Raw genomic sequence first — 15420 nt, 5'->3', positions numbered from 1 at the left:
CAAAGTACATATTTTAGTTACTATTTTTTTTCTCCTCTTCCTTTCTCTCCCTCAGTCTCTCCTTCCATTTTTCTCTTTCTTACTCTCTGGGTTTAGGACTGGATTTTCCCTAAATAATATAATTTTACATATTTTATTTTAAAATATTTTAATGTTTTAAAATTTGTAGAAAATGGAATTAAAAGATAACAATAAAAAAATAAATAATTTTCTCAACTTCTTCAAGCTCCATCAAGTTAAAGACACTTTTGTAAGTGATGACACCAGCCATTTAGTCCTTCCCTAAGTCGCTGAGGGGCCCTTGGAATTTAACCATGTCAATACAGTCTTTTTTACTTTGTTTTTTCTTTTGTTTTGTTTTGGGTTTTTTGAGATGAAGTCTCGCTCTGTTACCCAGACTGGAGTGCAGTGATGTGATCACGACTCACTGCAGCCTCGAACCCCTGGGCTCAAGCAATCCTCTCCACTCAGCCTCCTAAGTAGCTAGAACTACAAGTGCCCCACCACATCTGGCTAATTAAAAAAAAAAAAAAAATTGTTTTGGTAGAGATGAGGGTCTTGCTGTGTTGCCCAGGCTGGCCTCAAACTCCTAGACTCAAACAGTCCTCCCACCTCAGCCTCCCAAAGCACTGGCTTTACAGGCATCAGGCACCATGCCCAGCTTCTTTTATATTATTAAGAGGGGTAAAATTAGTGCTCTTTAAAGATTTTTTTTAAGACTACGGAACAAAAAGAAGACAGAAGGTACCAAATCAGGACTCAAGAACTCTAAAATTTCTATATTATAAACAGGAATCTTTTTTAAGTGTCTTAAGAATTATATAGAGCAACCGAAATTAATATGCTCCTGCTCTTTTTGCCTTCTATTCTAGTGGGACAAAGCCCTGTCAATTGCACCAGGGGTCTCTGTGAAATACTGGAAGAAGTTAATGCAGAGGTAAGGCAGAGAGAGTCCATGTTAAAATAGAAGCAGTATGTAAATATGGCAGTAGCTCTTGAGATTTCTTATTCTTATGTTGTCTTAAATAATAACTAAATTTTGTATCTGCTGATACAGTAAATGAAATGAATCAGTTACAAATAATTTTGGTGTTCTTGGATTTGACTTGGCCTCTGATGAAGATAGCAGAAGGCAAATTTCCCCATGTCAATGGAGAGAAGGACAAATCAGCAAACATACTCACTGATTAATAAGCTGGTATTGAAATACAAGTGGCAAGATTTCCTGAAGGTTAGCATAGGTTCGTAAAATACTATTCTATGAATTATCCCAAAAATCTTCTCTGTAGGCACTAATTCCTGCCATTTCTTCCCCATGGATATGAGGAAGGCACTGATGATGAAGGGTCTGAGCACTGAGGAAACTTAACTAAGCATTCTTGTTTCAGAATGCAGTAAACCAACAAGATTTGCTCTCAAGTGTTAGTTTCCTGGGGTTGCCGTAAAAAAAAAAAAAAAAAAAAATTACCATAAAATAGGTGGCCTAAAACAATAGAAATTTATTTTCTCACAATTCTGGAGGCCAGAAGTCTAAATCAAGTTGTCAGCAAAGTTGGTTTCTACTGGAGGCTCTGAGAAAGAATTAGTTCCATGCTTCTCTCTTGGTGTCTGGTCGCCTGCAGTCCTTGGCATCTTGTGGCTTTTTGATGCGTCTCTCTAGTCTCTCCCTTATCTTCACATGGCATTATTCCCTGTGTGTCTCTGTGCCCACATTTCCTCTTCTTATAAGTCATGAGTCATGCTGGATTGAGGCCCTACCCTAATCCAGTATGACCTGTATTACTTTAACTAATTACATCGGCTAAGACCCTGTTTCCATAAATGGTTACATTCACAAGTATTATGGGTTAGGACTTGAACATATTGTTAGAGGGACACGTTTAAACCTACAACATATGATTATTCTCTGCTCTATTTTATTCTACTCTCTTCTATGCTATTCATTCATTTAACAAATACTTATTTAATGCCTACTCTATGCCAATCACTGTGCTAAGCTTACAGAGTACTATATATTATTATGCCGTTACCTTGCTTCTGACATTAAAACAGAAATTTGGATTTTTCTTTTATGGAACATGGTTTAGTGGCAAAAAATCAACTGCTTCTTATGGACACAAGTAAAAATCAATCAAAGGGTAAACATAGAATTCGGAAGGATTGACACATTTGCCATGGGAAAGTAGACTGTTCCCTAGCACCTGCTCTCCCAACAGAAAGTGAAGCAACAGGCTGATTGTAGCCCTCAGATTTTAGGCTCCCTCTCCTGAGCTTTAAGAATCCCCAGTGCTGTAAGTCCCTGTACCCTCACAGCACAATTGTGAATGTTACTGCTCTCACCAAATCCTTAAAGTCAAGTTAGCAGAGGATACTTATTTCACAAAACATTATTTCAATCTCAGCAAAAACTTAATGGAATTCCATTTAAGACCAAGGTGGAGTCACTCAGTGTTAATATTGCAGAATAAAAGTAAACGTAGTTTGTATTCTATGTGATTATTGACACATTTTACTAGCATCTAGTCATATTAATATGCTACTACATTGCTTTCTATGCTATGAATTTAAAATGTGGTGTATCCTCAGATAAATTGTAACAAAGGAAATCTGACAAAGATTGGTGCATATGAACTGAGCTATAAAGAATACATAGGAGATAACCAAGTGAAGAGGCTAGAGGAAGCATCCCAGGCTTAGGGAGCAGAGTACAGGAACTCTGTGAAAGGAGGCTGCTGTAGCTGGAGTGCAAGAGCCAGGGGGAAGTGATGCCAAGGGAGAGTAGGCACAAGCTAGAGGTTTTAGGGCATTGTAAATGTAGTAAGCTTTTTTATTTTTTCCTTAGCCTAAGAGGAGCACAAGACATTAAAGGGTTTTAATTTTAAGTAGGGTAGAAACCGATGTGACCAGTTCTTCATTTAGAATGTCCGCACAAGCTGAAATATCAAGAACAGATTAGAGAAGGTCAATAGCAGATATGAGGAGGCCAGTTAGAAGGCACTTAGAATAGCCGAGTCAGGAGACAGCAGTAGCGTGGATGCCATATGTAGTGATGCGGGGACTGAGGGAAGCAGACGAATTTGATATATCTAGGAGTTAAAATTAACTGGATTTGGTAATAGAGATGAGGAAGGTAACACAAAAAATTTTTAGGTTTTAGGTTTGAAAAACTGGATAGAAGCTGTTGCTAATCACTGGGATTTAAAAACAAACAACTAAAACAACAACAAAAGCAAAACCACTAGGAGAGGATTTGAATCAAATGGCACAAAAAAAATCATTAGTTCTCTTTGGACATGTTGAGCTTGAAGTTCCTTGTGATTCTGTGGTATTGTTCAATAGGCAGTCTTGATTTTGTAGCCCAAATAAGAAATCTGGATAACATGGAGGTTATTGTTGATCTTAATAAGAGCTGTTTTGGTAGAAAGAAGGAGACTGAAGCAAGATTAGAACAGATTTAGTGGGGAAGGAAAAGGAGGAGGCAAATGAGAATATACAAAACTCTTCCAATTCTGTTTCATTTATCTTTGAAAGCCAACTCCTGATTTTCTCTGCCCCTTAGCCCATGTAGCTGCCAGAAAGTAGTCTCTCCACAACTCCTGCATTTATACTTTACAGATCCAGCCATTCATCCAAATTGGCAGTCTCTCAAGCATAGTTTCAAATGCCCAGGGAAGTAGATCATTATTTGTAACCAGCTTGTTTCTAAACAGCTATAACAAATCAAAGTCACATAGTAAAAACATAGCCGTTGAGGAATACTTCGATGACCCTATGAAATTGGAGACTGTTAACAGTGAGCTGGCAAATATCATGAAAAATATTTTCCATTTTCAGCATGAAAAATATCTGCTACCCCTACCCAAAGATTAAAAATTGAATTCTGGTTTAATGCAAATGGTAGCATAAATTAAATAGACCAGGTGATTTTTAAACAAAACTGTGGTTAAACGTTGAGGGTAGAATTAACTAGGGGGTTAGTCATTGAGAAAATACTTGAGACTTAGATGGGAAGATACACACACACACACAGAGGGAGAGAGATTGAGAGAGAGATGGGTGCAGAGAGACAGAGACAGGTATGTAGAAACAGACACATGTACACCCTTCACAGTCTCGATAAGATTACCATTTCCGTTCTCCCTTCACATGTCTAGAATACTATTTTTCGTTAATCTTCTTCACCAGGGCGCTTAAACATTCTACATGTTATTGTTAATATTTATGTTTCTATATTCTCCTTCTTAGTGATTTTTAAGCTACTTGAGCTTCAAGGTTCTCTATTCATTGTTAACGCTTCCTAAAACAATGAAAATTATCTGTCTTTAACAATGTAGATACCCAAATATTTGCTTAATCCACCTGATATCCTATCACACATATCTTGTATAAAACATACTTTTGAATAGACTAATTGCCCATTTTAATAGATAAACTACATTGATTTTAAGATCTAAAATATTCAGGCATATTTTATGTCATGTTCTAAGGGCAAACAAGTTCCTATAGTATTTATTATTTCATGCAGCTTTTATCTGTCTTCCACATGTAATTTGATTATAAAGTGTCTTTTTTAAAAGCGATATGCCAAAGGGCTTTATGAAATCTACGACAAATTTTAGCCATACTTTCAGAAAATCTTAATTCACCTAAAAACCTTCCAAAAATATATTGTTTAAAAAAATTGTCCTTATTTTATTAGGAGAGCTGACCAATTAATCCAGGAAGATAAGGATGATGTCATTCCATACTGCATAGCCATTGGTGATGTGAAAAAGCTGGTCCATTTTTTCATGTCAAGAGGTCGGCTTAAAGAAGCTCTGCTTGTTGCACAGGTAAAACCATGTATGTCACACACGTGGATGGGTGAGCATGTAGAAGGGAGAAGACTGTGTTGACTAGCTCACATTGACAAAGTCATAAAGGGTTTGGTTTCTGCCCTCCTTCCTGGCCTTCTTTCTCATCATTTGAGAGCATACTATTTTTGTTTTGAATTCAGTGAACTTATTTTATTTTAATTTATTATTTATTTATTTTTTTGAGATGGAGTCTCGCTGTCACCCAGGGCTGGAGTGCAATGGCACGATCTCAGCTCACCACAACCTCCACCTCCTGGGTTTAAGTGATTTCTCCTTCCTCAGCCCTAGCTGGGATTACAGGCACCCACCACCATGCCCAGCTAACATATGTATTTTTAGTGGAGATGGGGTTTCATCATGTTGGCCAGGCTGGTCTCAAACTCCTGACCTCAGGTGATCCTCCCACCTCAGCCTCCCAAAGTGCTGGGATTACAGGCATGAGCCATCACACAGAGCCTAACTTATTTTAGATCTTTAAACATATAAGCATCTCTGAACTCTAAACTTTTCACATGCTGCTGAATGTTACATACCATGCATTTGAACAACTTATTTTTAGTAATAATTCACTTGAAGCTTTTTTTGCTACACACAATTAACATCTCATTTCTCCTCAAATTCTAAAATTATCTCCAAATTATAGTATAAATTTCAAACATTAAGTATACTTTGCTCAAAATAATATTCTGAAATGTGTCAATTATCAACAATTAGCTCAAGAATAATTCAATATTTAATTAAATCCTAGGCTGCTTGTGAAGGAAATATGCAGCCCTTACATGTTTCTATGCCTAAAGGAGATTCATATTCTGATGATATCTACAAGGAAGACTTTAATGAGTGAGTGATTTATTTGCTCTGGGTCCATATGTTTTATGGTTGTCTTCCCTTTAGGAATTTTTAAAGCCTCTATAATTCATCCTTCTTTGTATACTGAGGACTTGACTGCCTCAACCTTTCTCACCATGATCCAGTTCCATTACAGCTTCTACTCCTAGATGAAGAGAGAAATTTCAGGCATGGAGACTCCGTTTATACACATTTTTTATAGCTTTCAGAAAAGCAAAATGCATTTGACTAGAGAGATGGCAAGTAAGGCACCTAAACACTTACAAACTAATCAAACCTATTGGAGAGGACCAATGATGAAAATAAGGTAGACTGCTTATTCATGTTTTGTTCTAAAGTTAGTGTATATAAGTTCACAGGAATGTAGTTTATAATCCCAAGACCCCAATATTGGTGTCCAGAATAACATTTGGTCATCTTTTAAAGAAGAAATCCTGATAGTTATTTTAAAAAAGAAATGGAAATTAGAATTTTTCAGCCCTCTCACCTTTTTTTAATCCAATAGTCTGCCTCCCCCCATCCTTTCGATTTGCTCCTATTATTATCCTAGAAAATAGGATATTTAAACTTTTAAGACACTCATCGAGTAGAAGAGGATCATGAAATGTTAAGCAAATAATGTGTTGAGAATAATGTATTCTTGCCTGTATCTTGACTGCCATTCTCTGCCATTTCTAAACTTGACATTTTAGAAAGCTAACACATGCTAGCTGCATTTTGGATACGACCTAAATTTTGAAAAATTTCAGTTCAACCTGTAATTCTTCTACACTTAACTTTCCCTGTGGCTGAGTCATAAATTGTCCAATGCAGGATGGTAAGCTTTTAAAATCAGGCTTTTCTTCTGACATTTGTGGGGATAGAGGGAGGGAGAGGCTTATCAGACCATATACTTGTAAAGACCACTTTCCTGATTTATTTTTTTCCAAAAACAAGTCTTTAAAGCAAGCATGTCAAATTAAATTTTATTTGGTCTTTTTATCATACCTTTTAAAAAGTATTGGTTTGCTTTTATAATGGAATACTTGTGTTTATACAGAATACATACATTTTTTCTTTCTAGACTCCTGCACAAAGTCAGTAAAGAACTGGCAGAATGGTATTTTCAAGATGGTCGAGCAGTACTAGCCACATGTTGCCATCTTGCCGTAGATAATATTGAGGTATGACATTTAAAACTGATTTATGCGAATGAAAAGTTTTTTAGATATGTCATGGTGTTTGAGAGGAAAAGATATGGTGACTTTCTGTGTGAGATCTGGTTTTGCATGCCTTCCAATTAAGTAATTAAGTAATTACATTCCTAATTAGCACACATAAACTATGAGTTCTTGTTTTAAGTGCACATCGACTATGAACTTTTGTTTTCTTTTATTTCTACCACAAGATACCTATTTGTAACAACCTTGTTTTAAACATTTCAACATATATGAGAAGCGCCAGTGTAGTAATGGGAAGAATCACTGGACCACTCAAAATATCTGAGTCTTTCCTCTCACATACTGACTTTGGGCACGTCATTTAACTCTCAGAATCTCAAATGTCTTCAATTCTAAAATGAACATATGAATACCTACCTTACCTATTTCACATATAGTTGTTAGGATTATAAGAAAAAATACAAATGAAAGCACTTATTTTCCAGTGTATTATTCACAAGTTATAGGTTTAAAGTACCTTCCACTTGACTTTAATTTAATAAGCAAATGTTAATTAAAGATATAGATTCTATTGTGCATTTATCCTTAGATATATTGACTTTAGGAAGTGATAGATAACTGTAAAATCTTGAAGAAGCTCTTACAAATTTACATTTTTTGCTCGTCATCACTGGCCATCAGAGAAATGCAGATCAAAACCACAATGAGATACCATCTCACACCAGTTAGAATGGCAATCATTAAAAAGTCAGGAAACAACAGGTGCTGGAGAGGATGTGGAGAAATAGGAACACTTTTACACTGTTGGTGGGATCGTAAACTTGTTCAACCATTATGGAAAACAGTATGGCAATTCCTCAAGGATCTAGAACTAGAAATACGATATGACCCAGCCATCACATTACTGAGTATATACCCAAAGGATTATAAATCATGCTACTATAAAGACACATTCACACATATGTTTATTGCGGCACTATTCACAATAGCAAAGACTTGGAATCAACCCAAATGTCCATCAGTGACAGACTGGATCAAGAAAATGTGGCACATATACACCATGGAATACTATGCAGCCATAAAAAAAGGATGAGTTTGTGTCCTTTGTAGGGACATGGATGCAGCTGGAAACCATCATTCTCAGCAAACTATGGCAAGAACAGAAAACCACACACTGCATGTTCTCACTCATAGGTGGGAATTGAACAATGAAATCACTTGGACTCTGGAAGGGGAACATCACACACCGGGTCCTATTGTGGGGAGGGGGCAGGGGGGAGGGATGGCATTGAGAGTTATACCTGATGTAAATGACGAGTTGATGGGTGCTGATGAGTTGATGGGTGCAGCACACCAACATGGCACAAGTATACATATGTAACAAACCTGCACGTTGTGCACATGTACCTTAGAACTTAAAGTATAATAAAAAAGAAAAAAAAATTTACATTTTTTTCTGATATGGAGATTGAAGCACATATTGAGAATGTCATAGAGTGTTATTAATTAAGTACAAAAATAGAACTAAGGGTTCTAAACTCCTTAATTCTGACCTGATAACATTTTCTGTATGTCTCATTAATAACTTTTCCATCTGAAAATTGCAATTACTCTTATATAACTACTTTATAGGGCTATTACAGTCGATATTTTCTAAGAACAATTGATTTATAGATTAATACTGCTTTATCTGCTTTATGAGCTTGGAGGGGAGTGATGAACCTACCCAGCATCTATGCAACTGAAGAAATTATTTTCTTATTGAGCAAGCTTGCTATGGCATACCTGATTCGCGGAAATGAACTGGAGCTGGCAGTCTGTGTGGGCACAGTACTCGGAGAGTCTGCAGCACCAGCAACCCACTATGCCCTAGAATTACTGGCGAGAAAGTGCATGATGATTTCAATATGGTAAGAATTTTGAAATTCAAAGAATAATTTCGTAGTGATGGAATACATTTTTAAAACATTATAAATTCCATTTGATAAGATACGCATTGGGAGAATATAGGATCACCTTGTTTATAAAGGATAAGATTATGGAAGGAAACAATGATATAACAATGTCATAATGATGAGAACTACCATGGTTGTATAATGAAATCTGCCATGATCCATTCTCAAGTAGCCCAGTTGTAATTCCATAATGTTTCAAGCACTTAAAGTATGAGACAACAAAGGTACTTTTCTTAAGGTGATCAGAACACATATTCCCACATCTTAAAATTCTGCATATCTATACTTTTTCTTGTCAGATCTTGTGTCCTATTTTAAAGTTGGACAATAAAGTCACTTTTCTAATATACAACAGCAAGAATAATGGTTTTGCTGGACACTTGAAACAGGACACCTCCCCCAGACTCTGGCAATACCCAGAGAAAGAGACCCTGGGAATGACCTGGGGTAGCCCGGAAATCCAGGGCAGAGCAATTCCAGCTCGTATCTGCGGAGCCGTGGCCTTAAGTCAAACAATCCATTGTTACAGAGGCTCTATTAGGAAATATGGGATTCCGTCATTCAGTAGATGTTTATGGAATAAAGATTATTTTAGATTTTTATCTTTTCTTTCCCTCAAATACTTAGGACTTCAAGAAGTTTCTAAATGAATTTATCAGGACTGTGACCTTTTCCCCATTACAAATCCCATGCACACACACAGCACCCTTGAGGTGGAGCTATACAGATGACTGTAACTACTGAACATTGCAGGTGGTAATGATAATAATGAATGCTAACTAACACTTCTATACTGCTTACTCTGTGCCAAGCACAATTTTAAGTACTTTATATGTAAAAATTCACTAGGTTCTATGTGGTAGGTTTTGATTTTCTTGAGGTGGCAGTAAGTGATAGAGCCAAGATTCAAAGCTACATAAATCAGCTCTGAAGTTTGCATTATTAGCTATCAGACTACTCAGGGTGAGCATCCCTAATCCAAAAATCCAAACTCCAAAATGCTCCAAAATCCGAAACCTTGCAGGTGTTGACATGACAACCACAAGTGGAAAATTCCACATGTAAGTGCTTAACACAAAAATGTGTTTAATGCACAAATTGTTAAAAATATTGTATAAAATTACCTTCAGGCTGTGTGTATAAGGTATATATGAAACATAAATACATTTTGTATTTAGACTTGGGTCCCACCCTTTAGATATCTTATTATGTATATGCAAATATTCTAAAATCCAAAAAAGTCTGAAATCTGAAACACATTTGGTCCCAAGCATTTCAGATGAGGGATATCCAACCTGTACCACTTTCTTATCTGCAGCCAACTCGGGAAAAAGAACAACACTTACATTCTTCTTTTTTGTCTGAATCTGAAGGTTTTATAGTGAATCAGGAATTTCAAAGTTGTTTTGATTTTTACATATATCTTACAGTAATGTAAGAGCTCCCTTCCCCCACTAAAATGTAGTAGTACCCTACCATCAGTTTTAGACTTCAGTGTACTTAATGGTGAGTCTCCTCTGAGAGTATCTAGTTATCCCTCTATCAAGAGCTGTAATAGTCAATTACATAGGGACTTGTCCTCATCTCAAAGCATGAAGCCTAATTCAAATTATTTATTCACGAAGACGGCTGATTTCATGCTAAAAGTCATCATCAGATGAAAGGGGATTTGCTTTTTAAAAGTGAAGGTAAAAAGCAGTAAAAGGGCCGAGCCCAGTGGCTCACACCTGTAATCCCAGCACTTTGGGAGGCCAAAGTGGGTGGATCACCTGAGGTCAAGAGTTCAAGACCAACCTAGCCAACATGGTGAAACCTCATCTCTACTAAAAATACAAAAAAATACAAAAAAAAAAAAAAAAAAAATTAGCCAGGCATGGTGGCAGGCGCCTGTAATACCATCTACTTGGGAGGCTGAGGCAGAAGAATCCCTTGAACTCAGGTGATGGAGGGTGCAGTCAGCCAAGATCACGCCACTGCACTCCAGCCTGGGCAACAAGAGTGAAACTTCGTCTCAAGAAAAAAAAGAAAAAAAAAAAAAAATGGCAGCAAAAGAGAAATACGTATACAGTTGACCCTTGAACAATATGAGAGTTAGGGGTGCCAACCCCCCAAGCAGTCCAAAATCCATCTGTAACTTCCAACTCCCTCAAAACTTTACTACTAATAGCCTGCTGTTGACTGGAAACCTTACTGATAACATTAACAATTAACACATATTTTGTATCCTTTGTGTATTATATACTGTATTCTTACAATAAACTGGAGAATAGAAAATGTTGTTAAGAAAATCGTAGGAAGAGAAATCAATTTCCTATGCATTAAGTGGAAGTGGGTCATCGTAAAGATCTTCATCTACATCGTCTTCATACTGAGCAGTTCAAACTCGTAACATTGTATGTTACTATGACTAAACATTTTTCAATTAACTATATGTCTTAGTTACTTTTAAGAAAAAACAAACTTGTTCCTTGTAACACCCCCACCCCAACAATTCTTTTTAATATATCCATAAATACATGTAACAGAAACTAGGAAACAGTTTAAATGTGGTGCTGATTAGCTTTATTTTCAGGAGAAATCTGTGATCCTCCTGGCTAGTAGTAGAGCCGCACAGATTTTTAGAAAACATAACTACGTGATTTATACAGATGCGCATAATTTTTAAGCTATAAACACCTCATGTGTTTTACATTTACTGTAAAAGTCTGTTTCTTCCTGATACTCATCATATAATCATGGTATTCATATTTAATATTTTCTTTTAGCTTTCCATCTGTTGGATACAGGTATTATCTACTTTTATTTAAGAGCATGTTGATTTAAAATGTATAAACTCCTTTATTGTATTATTTGAATGGTATCTCTATATTAAGAAATATTTATCAACTGTTTTCACATTGTTTTATAGTATGCCAATTCACATGTATAATTTACAGCACATAAAACCTGACTACAAAGTACTGAGAAAAGTTCCTATAATCACTCATGATTTTATACTTAAAAGTTGTACAATAAATGAAATGTGACTTCCTGCAATACCAAATAACAGCTAACTCAGCTAAGGAGAATGAAATACCTGTTCTGATAGTGAAATTTTATATTTTAGATCATTCAATTGGTCTAAATCATTTTTATATGTACATTTTTCCCCATTTGTTTACTGAATTCTCAAAAAAGGGTGAATTTGATTAAACGTTGAAGGAAATTAGCTGGCCTTGCTAAAATTTCACCGTATGAAGATATAATTCTACATTAAGAAAGTCAAATTTTGTAGTTCATTGAAAGTTTGAATAGAATTTTAGCACAGCTATTTTATACACAGTAAAAACAAATAATTTCTATATTTTCATGGACATTATTTAAAACTGCTATTAAATTTTGATAGGAGGAAACACATGACATCATTCATACATTTTAGCAAGAACAGTTAAACTACTCTAACATGGAACCTGCCCAATGTAATAGAAAATGTGGCAGTTTGGAAAGATATTATGTGTAATTTTTAAATGGCTAGGGGAAAATAATATGAAAAATTATTGTGATCTTTTAACAATTCTCTTTTGATATTATTTAGAAAATTATTTATTAGTAAAATGATGTTATCAAAATATTTTATGTAAAATACTTCACTAAAATTTTTCTTATTCTAAAAACATTAAAGTAAGCCTAATTTAAAATATTACTATCCTGATAGTTTGTGATATGTGTGTATTTTTTATTTTTAGTAAACTTTTGGATTTCATACCAGAACTTGCCAATTATCTCTATTCCTATTCTATATTCATTATATTCTTAATTAAGCACCTCTTAAGTTTTAAAAAGGAAACAATTTACTTAAATGACTAATGTAGATTTTACTGATATCTTCACAAAGAAGATTAAGTGGGGTTTTACTCTCAGAGGCCTCAGCACACAGCTTTATAAATTCTTATGTGAAGTATCACCTAATCTAAGGTCACCTATTCTGTGTGGCTATATATCAATTTCTTAAAAACAATATCTTGAATTATTGAAAGTTAGGTGTTTTCTCAGTTATGATGCATGCATTCATTAATTCCTCACCTAGTGATCTGAAGAGGATTTTACAGAAAATATTTTGGTATAAATCTTCTAAGTACATACCATTTTATATTTTTAAAACCCTCTATTGCTTTACTCCACTGATTGAAACTTTAAAAAGTAAACAGGCTGGTCTCGGCGGCTCATGCCTGTAATGCCAACACTTTGGGAGGCCAAGGTGGGTGGATCACTTGAAGCCAGGAGTCTGAGATCAGCCTGGTCAACATGGTGAAACCCCATCTCTACTAAAAATACAAAAACTGCCCGGGCATGGTGGCACATGCCTGTAATCCCAGCTACTCGGGAGGCTGAGGCACAAGAATTGCTTGAACCCAGGAGGCAAAGGTTGCAGTGAGCTAAGATTGTGCCCCTGCACTCCAGCCTGGGAGACAGGGGAAATGAGACTATGCCTCAAAAGAAAAAAAAAAAGTAAATAAGAAAACTACATTTCCATCTTTAATTTCCACTTAATGATTTAAGAAATATGTGGGATACCCAAAATTATGAACTTAAAATAACTCAGTATTCTACTGGTTTCACTGAGCTGGCTAATACAATTTGTCAATATTGACAAGCATAATAAAAGTTGACGAGAGTTACCTTTCACAATTTTTGCTTTATAATTCACTCCAAAGAACATAGTCAAAACTACTTAACTGATTAGAGAATTATTCTGTAATAATAAAATTAATTATAAGTGTGTTAAGACTCATGTATGTAAAGTTTAGTTTTTAATATTTAGGAATTTATAAATATGTTTGTTGTTCATGACCTTTGGTTTGGGTAATCTGCATTTAGAGTAGTTTCATAATTAACTAGGTAATTAATAATGTTTGTGTAAATTGAAAAGCAAGAGCGGTATATTATTTGAATTTCCTTTCTTTGAGATAGTTATGAATGTTATTTTTAAATCTTTCCTCAATGAAGTGTCCCCTTTTGTTACGTTAACAGGAATTTGGCAGCCGATCTTCTCCTGATGATTCCTGATAATGAACTACATTTAATAAAACTCTGTGCTTTCTACCCAGGATGTACTGAAGAGATAAATGACCTCCATGATAAGGTATGCTGATGATGTTAAATATTCTGATTTGGAATGCAGTGCTATGATTTAATTAATTGTAGGCTCAAGCAAATAGAGATGCATGCAGAGAAGCAAATATATGGTCCCTTTGGGATACATATATGTACAACTAAAATGGCAACAATAAGAAATAACATTTCCTGAACTTCTGCTATGTGCATGGCATTCTAAATCTTTACATATATTTGTATCTTCATTCTCATAAAACTTTGAAAAGCAGGGGATAATTATACAAAGAAAACTTGGAGAGGGTAAGGAATTTACCCAAATAAGTTAGTGGTGGAGTGAGAATTTCAACTTCAGCAAGTCTAACTCCAAATCCCAAGTGTTTTCCACTGTACACTTTGCATCTTGAAGTATGTTGTAGGATAACTTTTGAAAATAGACAACTTAGAATCCTTAAAAGAATTAATGAAATATAATGAAATTTACATTCATTTTTCTAAAGTGCCTTAAAAATACTCATCTGCAGAACATAGGAATCTGTGCATCAATATTATATATAAAAACAACCAAAATATTCAATAGGAAGATTATTTATATTAATTTACAATACTTTTCTATATTTCAGTGCAATTCATTAAAAATCATGAAGCTCTATTTTTATTGGCATGATATATGGCTATGAAACAGTTAAATAGAAAGCAGATCATAAAACTATGCATATGCCATATGATTTTGGTTTGAAAATAACTGTGAATGTACATATTTATTTATGTTTATAGCATATTTAAAAAGATACCTACAGTTTCTCGTAAGAAAATGATAAGATATAAGTACAATATTTTCTCATCTTGAACCTCTAAAACAACAAAGTTTTGTTTCAATTATTTGAACCGTGATTTTTTTATCCCTAGTGGGTGAGTAGCCCTATTCATTAAGCAGATATTTTCTGAGTATTGTATTAATACAGATTGGCCAAAAGTGTGTGTGAATGAGAATGTGTGGGCGGATATGTGTATGTGAATGTGTTTGTGTTGAGACGGGGAAAATACTTGTGAAAGGAGAAATATCTAAAGTTACCACTGGGTTGTGAGATGATGGGATATTTTAACTACTTTATACACTTTGTAGTCTGTGAATTATGTTTTTTAAACAGCTGGGCTTTGTTTTTTTAGCATGACAACTAAAAACTAACTTATTTTGAAATTAAAATGCATATGAAAGAAAGTGGGAGTTTTTCAATTCTACATTGACTGGTAGTGTTTGAATGTACACTAACAGATATCCTCTGAGGCAGAAGGTACAGATGTTAATATCAAGGCTCTGAGAGGCTAAATGACTTGTCTAAGCTTTAAGACTTCAGCTAATGACCTCAGTTATTATTTTCAGATTTTAAAGATATTTTCATAAATATATGCTCTTAATTCAAATACTTTCATTTATATCATTTAGGACAACTTTAATAAGAAAACCACACTAGTAATACTGGAAAAATTTAGTATGTGTACTATTTT

The 15420-nt window shown here is 34.9% G+C and overlaps 1 protein-coding gene across 1 annotated transcript in view; it reads left to right on the top strand.

Annotated features, from left to right (window-relative positions):
- WDR17 (WD repeat domain 17) overlaps positions 1-15420 on the top strand; it is a 115549-nt gene that overhangs the window by 91070 nt on the left and 9059 nt on the right. Inside the window, exons 19-25 of the mRNA XM_023226814.2 lie at positions 873-937; positions 4700-4832; positions 5605-5696; positions 6769-6868; positions 8636-8775; positions 11586-11606; positions 13831-13942. Of these exons, the coding sequence (XP_023082582.2) occupies positions 873-937; positions 4700-4832; positions 5605-5696; positions 6769-6868; positions 8636-8775; positions 11586-11606; positions 13831-13942 (663 nt within the window). The remainder of the gene's footprint in view (positions 1-872; positions 938-4699; positions 4833-5604; positions 5697-6768; positions 6869-8635; positions 8776-11585; positions 11607-13830; positions 13943-15420) is intronic.

Source organism: Piliocolobus tephrosceles, chromosome 3 (genome assembly GCF_002776525.5).
Source record: "Piliocolobus tephrosceles isolate RC106 chromosome 3, ASM277652v3, whole genome shotgun sequence".
Lineage (NCBI taxonomy): Eukaryota > Metazoa > Chordata > Mammalia > Primates > Cercopithecidae > Piliocolobus > Piliocolobus tephrosceles.
This window is presented reverse-complemented; position numbering and strand designations above follow the sequence as displayed.